The sequence below is a fragment of the Pan paniscus genome, chromosome 11 (genome assembly GCF_029289425.2).
Source record: "Pan paniscus chromosome 11, NHGRI_mPanPan1-v2.0_pri, whole genome shotgun sequence".
NCBI classification, from domain to species: Eukaryota; Metazoa; Chordata; class Mammalia; order Primates; family Hominidae; genus Pan; species Pan paniscus.
The window spans coordinates 41,080,861-41,096,489 of record NC_073260.2 but is presented as its reverse complement, the minus strand read 5'-3'; the positions used below and the strand labels follow the sequence as shown (position 1 = coordinate 41,096,489).

At 47.0% G+C, this 15,629-nt stretch overlaps 1 protein-coding gene across 1 annotated transcript in view; it reads right to left on the bottom strand.

The window, feature by feature from the left end:
- Nucleotides 1–15,629, bottom strand: part of GABBR2 (gamma-aminobutyric acid type B receptor subunit 2) — a 422,753-nt gene that overhangs the window by 74,014 nt on the left and 333,110 nt on the right. Inside the window, exons 12-13 of the mRNA XM_003820625.6 lie at nt 9,343–9,450; nt 589–711 (exon numbers count right to left, since the gene is read on the bottom strand). Of these exons, the coding sequence (XP_003820673.4) occupies nt 589–711; nt 9,343–9,450 (231 nt within the window). The remainder of the gene's footprint in view (nt 1–588; nt 712–9,342; nt 9,451–15,629) is intronic.

Below are 15,629 nucleotides of genomic sequence, written 5' to 3'. Positions count from 1 at the left end.
AAACTACAACGTCCTAAGGGACTCAAAATTCCCTAATCTGGAGAATCCTAGAAAGACCAGTGCGAGTTCAGGGCAAGGCTGACTGCAAGACAACTAAAAAATATATTTAACAGTACTTCTATGTGAGGTTCCTTATTTTAACAATAAATATCTGATTTCAAATGTGTGAAAAGAAATATATTGCCCATCACTTTGAAAACAATATAGTATCTAGAAGGAGCTTTCAGAATGTTTACACCCTAGTAGCACTTTTTAGGAGATTTACTTTAAAATTGGGATAAATATGCAATGTCATTTCTCAAGTGATGGATCTTATAAATGAAGGCTTCTACAATGTATAAAAATATACTCTTTCAAAAAGCCCAACATTTCCCATTCATTCTGCGTGTATTAATATTAAAATCAACTTCTTTCACAACACCTTATATTTGGCCTCCCTGGAATTAGATGTCTCAAATGGAAGGAAATGGAACTGATGAAGTGTTCCCAGTGGGGTACTGGGCAGTCTGGGAGCTGTGCAGCCTCACTGTCCTCATGTGTCAGGGGCTGCATCTGCAGGCTTCCCTCCTGCCGGCATGGAGGGCTTACCTCCATGCTGTACTTCTCCACTGTCCTTCGCAGGGGGTCCACAGCCTGCCAGCAGATCAGGATACACAGGTCGATCAGCAGCATGCCCCCCACGATCACAAGCAGTTTCTGGTCCTTGATGATCTACAAAGTGGGAAGGAGCGGAGGGGAGCCGATGTGAGAGACAGCTTCCCACGCAGCAACTGGGGGCCCAGGTCATACGGGGAACCTGCATCATGAACCCCCCAGCTGGAGAGTCTCCTGTGATTCCCCATCACCCACAGGATAAATCCAGCCAAGCTCCTCTGTGTGACATTCAAGGCCTTTCACAAGCTTGACCTTATCACTCCCCAAACACATATGTGCATTTTGTTGAAGTTTGGCCACTCCTAGTCCCTGGCCGAGCTGTGATTTTCACCCTCCAGGTCTTTGTAGGTGCTAGTTCTTTTGTCTGGAACACCCTATTCTTTCTATTTGGCAAACTTCTAATAATCCTTAAACATCTCGATCAATTGTCACCTCCTCCATGAAGTCCTCTCTAACTCCGCAGCACAACTAATTACTCCATAGCGCTTTGTCCACATACTTAATTATCAGGAGGAACCACAGTAGTAACAACAATGAGAAGAATAGCTAACATTTAATGAACACTTACTCTGTGCCTGCCTCTAGGTTGATGGTTTCAGAGGCAGTGTCTCATATAAAAGCAAATATTGTTATTATTCTTATTTTATGGATGAGCAAACTGAGGCTTAAAAGGGCTAAGTAACTTGCTCAATATAATAAACTTAATAAGAGATGAAGCCTGGATTTGGACCGAGATCTCTTTTCTCCAGAATTCACATCCTCAAACATTTACAGCAACAATCAGAAGCTATATTAAGTTGTATACATGTCTTCCCTCCTCAGTAAACTGGGGAGGCCTAGACAGAAAGAAAGCCCATTTTATTTGTGTTCCCTCAGCACCTACCAGGGCCTGGTATGCAGTAGCTACTTAAAAGTCTGATGAATTGAATTGACATGAAAGAATATAAAAAGAAGAAATATAACTCCCATTCCTCTTTGCAGCCTGGGATATTTTTATTACTCTGCGAGACTCCTACCCCACTTTACGTCTGTTTGATAGGGATCGGCCGGGGGATAAATATTTTCGGTGCCAAAGCTGACCTGCATTTCATTCACTTCATGTTTATATATCCCCTCACTCTCCAGAAAAGCTAATGTGATGGAGTAGTTCTGGAAGAGACTCATAGAAAAACAAACAAAACTCAGGCAGAAGCTTAAGAAATATCACCAGGTTTGGTTTTTAACGATTAAAGCCATTTTTAAAGGAGAAATAAAAACCCGAGGGGCCTTTATGTTACCGAATGTAAAAAGAACACGAGGAAAGTGTTGGCTCAGTGACTGCTAAGGAGATTAAATCCAGCAAAACCGCTTTACCTGGGGGCAGGGCACCGGCAAAGCCCGCTCTGAGATTTTCAAGGATATGGTGAACTGCTGGTGCTTTGCAGAAACCCAGCTTAACTCTTACCCTCTGGGGAACTAGGCAACTCCCTGCCAGTCTTGAGAAACTGGGGCAAAATGCCTAAGGAGCTTAGCAGTTAGGGGATGGGCTGGAAGGAGCCTCATATCTACGTGATGCTGAACATGGGGCTGTTTGAGACCCCAGGCATTTGTCCAGCTATTCCTGACCCCTGGAAGGCCTGACCTGCACCTTTCTGCTGGCATACTCCTACCCTGATTTCAAGATTGAGCCCAAGCAGCTTCTCCTCCTCCATGAATCTAGGCATACCCTGCAAGGGGCATAGATGGCTTTAAAAGCTGAGCACCAGAATTTTCCTCTTGTAAATGTCATAAAGTAAATCCTTCCAATTTAATGGCTCAAGTATGAAGTCTGAGGAAGTGGATTTTTTTTTTTTTTTTTTATGGAATCTTGCTTTGTCACTTAGGCTGGAATGCAATGGTGCAATTTAGGCTCACTGCAGCCTCCACTTCCTTCCTGGGTTCAAGCAATTCTCCTGCCTCAGCCTCCTGAGTAGCTGGGATTACAGGCATGTGCCACTACACCCAGCTAATTTCTGTATTTTTAGGAGAGATGGGGTTTCACCATGTTGACCAGGCTGGTCTTGAACTCCTGACCTCAAGTGATCCACCTGCCTCGGCCTCCCAAAGTGCTGTGGTTACAGGTGTGAGCCACCACACCTGGCTGGGGCAGTGGAATTCTAAAGGATTTAAAATTAAGTGGACCTGAGTTAGAATTCTGGCTCTGTTCCTTGATACCTGTGTGACCATGAGCCAATCACTTCCTTGCTCTCATTCTGCATTTCTCATTTGTAAAATGGGCAGGGGCAGGGGGAGGGAGAGAGCAGGAGGGCTTCTGTGTTATTCTCCAAGTAGGTATAAAGGAAAGGACACAGGTTTTGGAAGTAGAAGACCTCATTCTAATCCCAATTCTTGTCAAGCGTGATCTTGAGCAAGCTGCTTAACTTTGCTAGGACTCAGTTTCCTTCTTTGTAAAGTGTGGTCAGTGATCCTTAAATTGTACAGTTAGTATAAGAATAAAATGAGATGAGGTATGGAAAGCATTTAGTACAGTGTCTGGCACAGAGAAGATGATCAACAAATGGCAGCTGGCTACCATTACCTGGGTTTTGACAATTAGTGATTCTGTGTTTATGTGTAAGACACAGTGACATCTAGGGGCCAAATGTGATACTGCACCTAAGCTCTACTAGACACTAGACTAATCATGATGTGTGGATGGGTGCGTGGTGGGAAGATGCTGAGAATCAGAGGAGAGGAAATGGTTATTTTCCTTTTGGCACCATTCACAAACCCTGGCATGTAGCCACTGTTTGTGACTGAATGGGTTTAGGCTAAGTAGTTATGAATCACTTTTTATTTATTAATTGTAGAAATATTTATTGAGTGCCTACCCTGAGTCAGGTTCTGTTCTAGGCACCGAGGATGCAACAGTGGACAAAACAAACATTCTGCCCTAAGAAACATGCATGTTTGTGGGGAAGACTAGTAGTGAAAATTATACAAGTACACCCGTGGGAATACAAAATACAATGTCAAGTAGAGGTGATTTAAAATAATCTTAAATAATGAAAACAGAAGGAAGGAAAGAAAAAAAAAAGCACTGATCTGGGCACCAGAGACCCCTTGCATTAGGCAAGGCCATCTCCCTATTCTTAGATTCTTTGACTTCCTTTCTTCTCTTAAATGCTGCCTGAACTTCTCTCTAGGTTATGTCAGTACTCACTGATGCTATCACATGCAGTCCTCTCTCTGTGGGTAGGAGGTACTTAGTGGCAGATGAGAGCAAAGGCACCCAGTAATGATTAAGCACCTGGTTCTGGAATCAGATCTAAGTTTGAAATGAACTAACTAGTTGTGTGATCTTGGGTAATTCCCTTCCCACTCTGAACCAGTTTCCTCATCTAGAACATGGGGATAATATTTGCACATCCCACACTAGATTACCAGAGCCTGGCTTACAATAAATGTTCAACAGATCCAGCGATTTTTACTAAATGTGACTTCTGGGTTGTTTAGAGCAGGGATTAGCAAACTACTGACTTGGCCCACCATCTATTTTTGCAAATAAAGTTTTATGGGAACGTAGCCTTGCTCATTTAAATGAGCATACCCTCAATTACAAGGAGGGTAAGGTAGAGAAGAGAAATTTACACTTTACCATACTCATTTAAATGAATGTCATGTGCATATTTGTCTATGGTTGCTTTTATTCTATGAAAGCAAAGTTGAGTAGCTGCAACCATGACAGAAGAGCCTGCAAAGTCTTACCTACTGACTCTCTGGCTCTTTGCAGAAAAACTTGGCTGATGCTTGCTTAAGAGAAAAGGGCATTTCTTTATTTTTTCAAAAAACTTGAGATTTTCTGACCTATTCAGACTGGCCTTCCACTAGGGCCAACTCATTTCTTCAGGGAACACCATTTAGGGGGAATACAGCATGGATGGTGCCCCTGGGGCTCAGCTCTCCTGTCGTCTTTAGATGGCAGATGCTTCATGACAGCTGCTAAAAGCCCTCAGCATTTTCCTTAAGTTGAGCCCAGATGAAAGTCTGAGGGTTTATCCTCAGGTGCTTTTCCCACTCATGTTATTGTCTGCAACAGAACCCAGTCATATTTGTAGTGAACTTCCATTGTCCTCAAAAAGCATCTGCCCCCAGAACAGAAGGTGTCATCTCTAAATTTCTACTCTTGTTTCAACACTTCCATTTGGTCCTAGTATGAGGCAAAATAAAGACTGTAATAAACCTCCTCAATTTAAAAAGATTTTACAATTGGTCTTTAGAAAAAAAGTAACATGCTGTAAAAATATGAAATTTGGAAGCATTAAGTCACACGTGTTAATAGCCTTTAATAGCCTTCTTTTGCTTTAATGCTTTCAAAAATGTGCACATATAGGGCATACGGGGTGAAGTTTGTGTATGTATGTTTGGGGAGGGCAAGCCATCATGGATGGAGGGAGGAGGGGTGGGAGCTACGCAAAGAAGAAAAGGATAAAAAACTACATTGAAAAAAAGCAAATGATTGCATTTGCAAATTTATATAAATCTAGTATATATGTCAGTAAAAAAAAAAAAAAAAAAAAAATAAGGGGGCCACTAAAAAAAGTCCAAACTTCTTTAAAAGAAACAAAACAAGTCAGTCACCAAAGGACAAATATTGTATGGTTTAACTTATATGAGGTTCCTAGAGGAGTCAAATTCATAGAAAGGAGAATCGTGGTGGGCATGGCTGTGGGGAGAGGAAGGGAGAAGAGGGAGTTAGTGTTGAATGGGTATGGAGTTTCAGTTTGGGAAGATGAAAAGGTTTGGAGATGGATGGTGATGATGGTTGCACAATACAAACGAACAATATGAACTGCCAAAGGCTTTCAGTACAAGATTTGGTACTAATTTTGTTGTAAAAATGATGAAGGCTGGATGAGCACATTATTCCAGTATGAGAAACTCTTTGGGGTTACTCTGGGTTTTCTAGTGATTCCAGGAGCCGGTTTGCGGTGCTGTGGTTAAGTATTATTTACCAACCAAATTACAGGAGGGCAAGGTAGAGAAGAGAAATTTATATCTTACCCAAACCACACACTCACTCAATCAGGGAACCAGATTGTTTTGAAAGGGTTTTGACAGGCGTAGTTCAAAAATGGGCTCTTCTTCACAGTTCCAGTTTTTTACATAACCAAGTTGGTTTTTATTGTTACAGTTTTGTTTTTATTGTGGTAAAATGCACATAAACTTTACCATTTTAACCATTTTTAAGTGGAGAGTTCAGTGCCATTAACTCAATAGAGGTGGCCCTGATCCCCTCGGTGCATGAAGTTTATCGCCGTCATTGCCCTTTCTGTCCCTGACATCACCCTCACCATCCTGGATGTCATTTCCCCCGCTGGTCCTGAGGCCCTCCTCACCATCACAATCATCTTCCTCTAGATGCCTGGTGACACAATTACCATCCTCTGATGTCCACCTCTGTCACCTTCTAGTCCTCTAACCTCATACCCATTAAGGGACTGTTTTAATCCCCACTGTCTCTGACATCATTACCCTTAAAAACAAAAGTAGAAAAAAAATTTTAAAAAGTTAAAAAAAAAAAAGTAAAGAAACTTTAAAAGTTAAAAAAAGTTTAAAAAGTGTGTGTGTCAGAGGCTTGTTTCTCAGATAAGCCTCCTCCCTGGATGCCTGGACCCACTGCAAGCCTGAGCTCTCAGAGTTGGCCCAGACCCTTGGCGGGGACCGAGTTTCCCCCAGCTCAGGCAGTGCAGGAGGAAGTGAGCAAAAGCCCATGGCCTCTGGTGACCACACCATATCACTGCCCCACAGGGAGCTTCCAGACAACTGAACTCCTGCCGTTTTCCCAATATGTTTTGTCGATTGTGGCCAGACGGTTGATGTGTTCTTGCTTGGCAGTCATGTTAGAGAGCATAAAGGCAGGTTTCTTATCACAGATGACCATAGGGATGAATCACATATTAGCACAAAGGAACCAACACTGTGCTTCTTCCAAACCAGGATGGAGTTGTCATCCTGGTTCAAGAGCAGAACAGCTCTTAAACCAGAGCCGCAGAGCAGGAGGGGCCCCAGAAGCCACCTAGGCCAGTGGCTCTCCAGCCTTGGCTTGCTTTGGCCAGGGATGGGGAAAACACAGGCTCCTGGGCTCCTCCCAAGGATTCCCGTTCATTAGGGTCAGGGCGGGGCCCAGGAACTTGCATTTCTAACAGCTTGCAGGGCAGCCGCACTCAGAAGCCCTGACCTAGACCACAGGTCCCCAACTTCAGCAGTATATTAACATCACCAGGGAAAGCTGAAAAACTACTGATGCTCAGCTCCAGCCCCAAAGCCCTCATTTCAACTGGCCTGGGCGCCTTCCAGTAGTTTTCAAAAGGTCCTCTGGGATTGCAGTCCACAGCCACAGCTGAGGAACACTGGGGTGGCCAGGCCTCTCATCTTACGGAGAGTTGTCATAAATGCTGCCGGGGCCCAGAGACGGCCCCTCCATGCGAGCACAGGGACAGGGTGGCAGAGCAGGGCCCTTTCCCCCCTCTAAATGCAGTCTGTGGATTTCCTAAGGTGGTTCGGGTGTGGGGCAGGGGGCAGGGGGCAGAGAACAGAATATACCTCCACCTCATCTGGAGAGGACAGGGGGCTGCAGTCCTGAAGAAGAACCTTGGCAGTGAAGAGGTGGGTGGGGGGCCTGAGGAGTGAGAGGTATCACCAGGGCACCAGGCAGGAGCCCACAGAATTACAGCTAAGGGGACAATACTATGTTAATGTGTCCACATTCTACAGATGAGGACACAGAAGTCCTGAAAGACTAAGAGCTTTGTCTAATACGGCAGATCAGCAGTGGAGCAGAGCCTAGAACTCCAGGCTTCTGTTTAGCCTGTTGGCCTCACTGCTCGGGCTGGGTTGCTGTCTGCCACTGGTGCCAGGTAGCCAGGGAGCAAAATGCAGGCTCGGATGAAAAACCAGAACAACAGGCTCCATGTTCCACTGGGATGAGCCCACAGTGAGGATCTGCAGAGGAGGTGTTGGTAAACAGGTGATGCCCACATCAGGATTTGAAGAGTGTGTGCAGGGGGCTAGGGTGTGGTGGGTGGGGAACTGAATTGAGAAGAAGATTTTTGGTAAGAGGTGTCATGGTACCCTGGTGAAAGAAATGGGTGGACTGGGAGGGAACGCTTCCTCCATGACCTCAAATCAAGGGAGAGGCCTTGGTTTCCAGTGAAAAGGAGATCACTGGGTGGCTTGATAGGAGTCTTTGCAGCCTGGGGGACCCTGTGGACTGGTGTCCGACTCCTGCTTGAGAAACCTAAAGGTGGATGATGGACTGGCCAGCTGCTCTGAGGATGGAACAAAAGAGAGGCAGCTACTACAGTGACATCAACCTTCAGTCCTTGAGTTTGTAGGTACAAAGGATGAAGGAATGCTTTCTGTGCCCCAGATGTGGCCATGGGTGAGGGAGAGTTTGTGTGGCCCTGTCCAGGACTAGCTGGAGGGGTGAGGTGACCCCAGGGTGGAGAACTGAAGGATGCTCAGGAGCAGAGGAAGAAGCCACAAATAGCCAATTGGGGGAGCATTTCACCTGCATCAAGAGCACGGCAGGAGAGAAAGTCCCAGTAATGAGGGACTCAGAAAAGCACCCCAGGAGTCTGAAGGGGCCACTGCAATCCTTGCCAGGCCCAGTAAGCCCAATGCCAGCTCTGAGCAAGTAAGGTATTTCCTGCCTCTTCCACCACTCCTAATTCCAACTCTGGAGGGGTTGGACACCTGGGTGGATGGGATGATGGGGAAAGAATGCAGGCTGGCCAAAGACAGAAGCGGCCAGCCTATACTCCTTTTCCCAAGGCAGGTGGCCGGCCTGCTGCAGGCCTGAGCTGGGAGAGGGAGAAGTTGTGCCAATCAATGCTGTTTGAAGTTTTGAATATAACAATAGACTCTACATATTATAATAGTTACTAACCAGAGGACCTTCAAGATCACAAGACTTGCCACAAATTTTATCCAGAAGAAAGGGGAGCTCCAGTACCATTGCAAGAGTTAAAGAGGACAATGGTGGACAAAGTTTCTCTATGACTAAGAGTCAAGGTCTGGCAACATCATGTCTATACCAAACCGCACGGGTGGCGAATGCGGTCCACAGTGTGAAGGCTGAGCTCCTGTCCTACAGGGGCCTCTTTGAAAATGGAATCATTAAATCAGGTACCAGCCCTGTTTCACTCCTCTCTTTTAAGGGCTCCCTATTGCCCATAAGTTAAAAGTGCAGATTCCTTAATGTGGCTCCTGTCTTCCCTTCCAGCCTCTTCCTGTACCCTGTCCCCACGAGCCCTATGCCCCAGCCACACCAAGCCTCTCTTGGCCCCTGACCACCCTCCTCCCATCCCCAGGCTGCCATGGATGGTTCCTTTGACAAGGTCCCCAGCATCCCTATGCTCTTGGCTTGGCCAACTCCCACTCACCCTCCAGGCCCCAGCATAGGTGGCACTTCCTCCATGAAGCCTCCCTTGAGTGTTTTGTACCCCAGCACCCCCCACATGTCCCCAGCCAGCCCTGATAACTGTGTATTATAAATGCTTTGTTAACTGTCCGATTTCCCCAGTAGGCTGAAGGTGGCAGGAGGTAGGGATTGTGTTTAGCTTGGATCCCCAGCAAATAGCTCAGTGCCTGGAATGTAGTATATACTTGCTAGATAAATGCTGGGTGAACACTACTAATACCCTGAAACAGAAGGAGAGTGATTACCTTCTTCTTCATTTTCACATTTTTGAAGATGGCGTGGACTCTCCAGGTCTTTGCAAACATGGCCCCAAAAGCGGTCGTGTAGCCCACGGTGAGAATCCAGGTCCTGACCTAGAGGCCATGAGAAAACAGAGGCATTGACCTTCCTTAGGTAGACGGACTTCATCAGGTATGAGTCCACCCTGCAAGGGGACTCTTTATGATGGGGACAAATACTCCCCTCTGCATATAGTTGAGTTTCATTGGCATCTTTCAATCAAATTTCCATTCAATAGGCATTTAGTTCTATCAGCCACTTACCAGACCCAGGTCACTAGGCACACAGGAGTGCAAGATTCAAATCGTGCCTTAGATGGGCCTAGAGAGAGCCAGACAGAGGGAGAGCCACAGAGGGCCCCCAGGACTGCTGAGATACCACCAAAAGGTGATGGTCCAGCCCTCTGGCCTTCACTTCCCCTCCTCCCTTCCTTCTTCCTGCTGCCCGGCCCTCTCCCCACATGGTCAGGCCATGTGGCTACTACTGTCCAGTGTCACCTCAGAAGGCCAGTTAGTCAGCATGGGCCAGACTGGCCGCTGAGCCCACACTTAGACCTTGCTCCCTGCTCAGGACTGAGGCCCTGTCTGGCTCTCACCTATTCCCCAGGACCAAGGTGTGCCCTGACCCCTAGCCCTGGGTTGGTGGCTAATGGGAACAGCCGGCCCTGACAGGAGCCTACAACTTGGATCCCTGAAGGCTGGAACAGGCTGGCCACCACCTGTTAGGTCTTAGGGGCCTCCAGGACGCCCACCTTCACCTGTACTGTATCACTCCCAGACCCCCCAACCCTCACCATTTAGACTGGACACCCTCTAATACCCAGGAGACTTGCACATCTCCAGGTGGGCCCCACATCATGGTCCAGCCCTGGGCTGTGCACCACTGAGTTCTGGGGCCTCCCACTCACTGGGACAGAAAAGCCACGTGACCCATGAGTTGCAGCTCTGAGCTTGGGTCTTTGCTCTCCCTCAGCTCTGTTGAGCTTAGTTTCCTTTGAAAGGTTCCAACCTGCCTTGGCTGAACACAAGGCAGAAAGTTGGATGTGGTAGGGGAAAAAGAGAGGCAGCCAGGCTGCAGCAGACAGCTCAGGCCCTCTGCATCCAGAGGAACTGAGCACAGTAGCTTTGCTTGGCTTCCCCAGGCCCCTTCTAGTTCAGGGCTGGCTGCCACCAACACATGTAGGAAGTTTCCAAGAAATGTTCCCAGCCCATTCCCCTTACGGATTCATTCTGCTCCTGCCTTTCCGGCAACTTGACTCTCCAGGTTTTCAGAGACAGAACATTTTGCATTTCCATTTTATTTGTAAAAATAGGAACTATTTTTAGATTGCAAGGCTGACCCACTAAATCAAGGGAAGGACAACAGTATCACAGCGCTTGTTCAGAAACACAGGCCTGTGAACCATGAATGCTGCGAGGGTACAGGTGGATGCTTAGCCTTCTATTTTCTTTTTTTTTTAATTTCACAAACAAGGAGAACTCAGATGGGTAAAAATGAACCACAGTGCTTTAGAAAGAATGTAGAATGGCCACATTATTACCCAGATGTTCATAAAAGGATGTGAGAAAAATATACAAAACAGGGAGGGGGAAAGAGCCAATGATAGAGAATTTAGACCTGAGCATATTCAATGAACAGATAATACATTTGTCATCTGTCAGAGATGCATGGGACTTGACAGTTCATCTCATTCATTCACTCATTCGTTTGTTTGTTCATTTGTTCATCTTCAACAAGTATTATTAGGACAGAGGCAAAGTATACAACAATAAAAAGAAATAACAACAACAATAACAGACACCAAGGTGATTTTTTGGAGGTATCAGTTAAGTGAGGAAATCCCTTAACAGGTGAAGAAACTGAGGCCCAGCGCATTCAAGATAGTTCCCTTAACCATGCCACACAGCTCCAGAGCTGAGCCTGGAACTCAATGCTTTGTCCCGGTCCAGGCCTCTCTCCCCGACATCCTGCTGCTGCCTCCTCCTCAGATGGAGTCTCCTCAACTCAAATCAGGTTCATCTACACCTAGGAGCCGGATGTCAAAGGACCAGGACACACCCAGAGGGGGTAGCTGACCAACCTGTAACACCCTCCAGGGACCTCAGCACACTTGTAAAGCTAATTTAGTGACATGACTGTTAAGACCAATGGTCTACAGCATTTCTGATAACGTTCTCTAGAACATGTTTAATTTTACAAATGACCATATACAGACCATGGGCATTTTAAAAAGGACAAAGATGAAGTAATATCATCATTTTTACCTCATCCTGTGGCTGACAAAGATCTATTTTGAGGAGATGTGTCACTCCAGTGTGCAAAGCATTCCTTTTTTTTTTTTTTTTTTTTTTTTTTTTTGAGATGAGATCTTGCTCTGTCACTCAGGCTGGAGTACAGTGGTACAATCACAGCTCATTTCAGCCTCCATCTCCAGAGCTCAAACAATCCTCCCACCTCAGTCTCCTGAGTATCTGGGACTGCAGGCATGCACCACCATGCCCAGCTAATTTTTTTGATTTTTAGTAGAGACGAAATCTTGCTATATTGCCCAGGCTGGTCTTGAACTCCTGAACTCAAGTGATCCTCCTGCCTCGGCCTCTCAAAATGTTGGGAGTACAGGCAAGAGCCATTGCATCTGGCCTTGGTGTGCAAGCATTCTTAATATTTGCTTTGACTTAGGTTTTCTTTGAAGCAATCATTTCCAGGCCACTTGTCTATTTTGTGAGGGCTAAATTCACTCAATCATATAATTAGTCAAGTTAGTTAAAATTCAATATTATAAATTTAATCTGGCATCTGGAAACTGCAATATGTTGCCATAAACTAAAAGTGAAGAATAGCTGAGGATGCCTGGGCAGAAAAGAGTTAACATAGCAGGCCTGAGACTGTTATCTTTAAAAAGGTCTGATTTGAAGGTTGGTCCTTGGCTGGTATCTGAGAGCTTGGATTCTGGACAGTTCCCACCATCCCCTCCATGATAAGAGCAGCTCACTGTGCCTGAACTGGTTGTGCAAACAACGTGGTTTATGCTGAGCACTGCCTTCCTTCTGGGAGTCTGGAATTTTGTTACGTAGTAGGCAGATGGTGTCGACATATCCATCCTCCGACTAAAAACCCTGGGCGTGTCATCTCTAATGTGCTTCCCTAGGCAGCATTTCACACATGTGGTCGCTACTCATTGCTGGGGGAATTAAGCGTGTCCTGTGCTCCTCCGCTGTGATAGGGCTATCAGAAGCTGCCACCTGGTTTCCCCTGGACTTCGCCTCCCCATGTGCCTTTTCCTTTGCTGATATTGCTGTGTATTCTTTCAGTGTAATAAGTCATATCTGCGAGTATGACTGTGTGCTGAGCCCTGAGAGTCCCAGTGAATCATTGAACTTGGGGGTTGTCTTGGAGACTCTCAATGCTGCATCCCATTGCTGTCTGGTGTAGAGAACTGACCAACCACCTTGTCTCTGGGAGCGTTCCTGCATACAATAACCAGACACCTACTGCCAGGGCTCCACAGTGAGTCCCCATATTAGGTGTTACTCCAGCTTAAGTTTCTGGGATTTAAACCCATCGCTGCCCCACAGAGCCCTCAGGTTAAACTCCAAATTCTTAGCAGGCAGGGTGCAGCCCCCTCCACCTTACCTCTTCTGATATTTCTCAAGCCATCCTGCCCTGCTCAGTCTTTCCCCTCACATCACACTGGCTCATGCTGCCGGGTCTGACACGCGCTGTTTCCTCCACCCAAAATGCCATTCCTTGTTCTTCACAACTTCTCATGCATCCTCTGAAATCCAAACTTGTGAGCCACTTCCTCTGAGAAGCCCACTGAGACCTTGCAGGGAGGTCATGACTACTTCCTCCTCATGACTTCTGCCTTCAAGCATGTTTCTGCTCTGCTGGTCACACAGAGATGACATCTATCTGATTACCTGTCTGCCTCTCCCACTAGATGAAGCTACTGGGAGGCAGGGCCTGCTTTGCCCACCTTTAAATCTCTGGAGCCAAGAGGAGACAATCAGACTGGATGGGCCAGTTTAGGAGGTCATGAACTCTTTGTCACCACAGATGTGCAAGTTGAGCCTGAGCAAGCAAATTAAAGGAAGACCACAGAGAGAACTGGAGCATTTGATAGCAAAAGAGGCTGAGTTCATGGCCTCAGCTGCCCCTTCCACATGCTGTCTGACAGGTAGTGAGCTCCCCATCACTCCACATATTCAAGCAAAGCTTGGAAGACTCCCCCCTTCTCCCCCTCCATCAGAATGCTGCAGGGGCATTTCCTGCACTGAGGGAGGTTTCATTTAATGACATCCCAGGTGCCTCCCTTCTATGTGGCTCTATGATGCCAAATAAACTAGAAGGTTTCATCTGAAGGGTTCTAATGATTCTGTTTTCCAATATGTTACCACTAATACAAGTCTCTACTGATTTGTCAACACCAAATAGCTACTTCACTTTTTCTCCTAAAGTCTTACGTGTGTTTATTTTTCTGATTTAACATCTTTCTTTTTCTCCCCTTAGCCATCAGGTACTCAGCCCCCTCTGCGAACTGCCTTGAACATAATCCATCCATGGGGGAAGACAAACTTTAGGCAGGCAGTGCCCATCTCAGTCCCAGCTATGAAAAAGGAAAAAGAAATGAGAGCAAGTCTCCAAATGGAAGGAAAAATCTATGCCCAGAACAATTCTGCTCAGCCGCTTGCTCCATTGATTTCATGAAGCATGCCTGGGAGGGTGAAGGGCTTTCATTGCCCTTCTGGGGATCAACATGAAAATGGACATACAACCTCTGCTGGCAGGCCTGTTCTGACAGATGATGGACGGGACTGTGCTCCAGGTCTCCTTGTTGCCACAGATTCATGTGGGCTTCAGGCCAGCAAGTCAGATGGAGGAGCAAGCCCTGGTGGCTGGCTGGACACAGGGGCAAGTCACTTTCCTGCTGTCCAAAAGGTTCTCTCAAGGGCCTTTTATTTCATTCTGACTGCTCATCCTAGGTGATCAATAGTGAGAAGGAGGGAAGAAACTCCCAGAGCGCCCCAAAGCAAGCCCCAGAGCACTGTGAGGTATGAGGTGGGGAAGCTGAGAGGCCTGAGGTCTCCAGGGCCCGTCTTGTCTTCTAGGGCAAGGGCGACAGATAAATCCTCAAGTTATAAGACTCTGAAGAGCAGCCTCTAGAAACAGCCCCAGAAGACCCCGTCTTGCTCAGGGTCTTCTGGGTAAGACCTGTACAGAAAATCTTCTCTGGAGTTTAGAGTACAGCAGAGCCTTTCTGGGGGAACGGTGCAGGGGGCAAAGGTGACTCAGGACCCACAGGAGTACTTTGGAACCCGAGTCAGGGCCTAGGGGCCATCTTAGAAGCCTTGGGGCAAATCAGAGAGAGGTTTCTCCTCTGGGAGGAGAAATTTCTGAAAGGCACCCCGTCTGGGCCCTTTCTGAAGGACTCCACTCCTCAAGGCCCTTGAAGCCAACAAACTCCAAGAACTTGGCTCAAAGATCTGATCACAGGCCGAAATTCAGCTCCTGCCCCTGAAGCCAACACCCTTGTGTAGTGCAGAAAGTGCACAACTGCCCTTGGCAGCCTTGGCTCAGGCCACAGAACAATGCAGAATGAGCAAGAGGCCTTTCTTCCTGTTCCCCCACAACCCCAGAAGGTGCCTCAGGACTGGAGGTTGGGGAGCTTTTTGGAAACGCAGCATTCTCAGATGGGTAGTGGCAGGAGGGGGTGGGGTGTGGTGGGGAGGGTGCTGCTGTGTGCCTTCATACAGCTCTGTGGACAGAAGACATGGACAAGTGGGCGTCAGGGCCAGTGAGGAAGGACTGAGTGGCCACACCATGTGATTGCAGCTGTTGAGAATTCTGTGGGCAAGTATGGTGTATCATTTAGGACTTCCAGAAATAACTGGAGCTCACTCAGAGGGGTCCCTTATTTTAAGTCTTCCCTGATTTGTCCCTTGCTTCTGGGCCTTACCCACTCCCCTAGGCCTGTCTCTGCCAGTGTACACAACATAGTAAATGGGAACTGTTTGTTTACTTAGGTTTTCAATCTACACTGCCAGCTCCTCGAGGACCATGCTCTGTGCCTAGCAGGTGCCTGGGGATGTTATCATATGAATGAATGAATTGTGGGAACAAGAGTGCTGAGCAGAGCCAGGGGTTGGAGTGGCCCACATGTGGGGTGTCTGGAAGGGAGGCCATCATCTGCTTATTGGCTCAGGAGTCTGGGGAGTCCCTGGTTCCCCACTCAGCCCCCTCCTCTGGAAGGGAG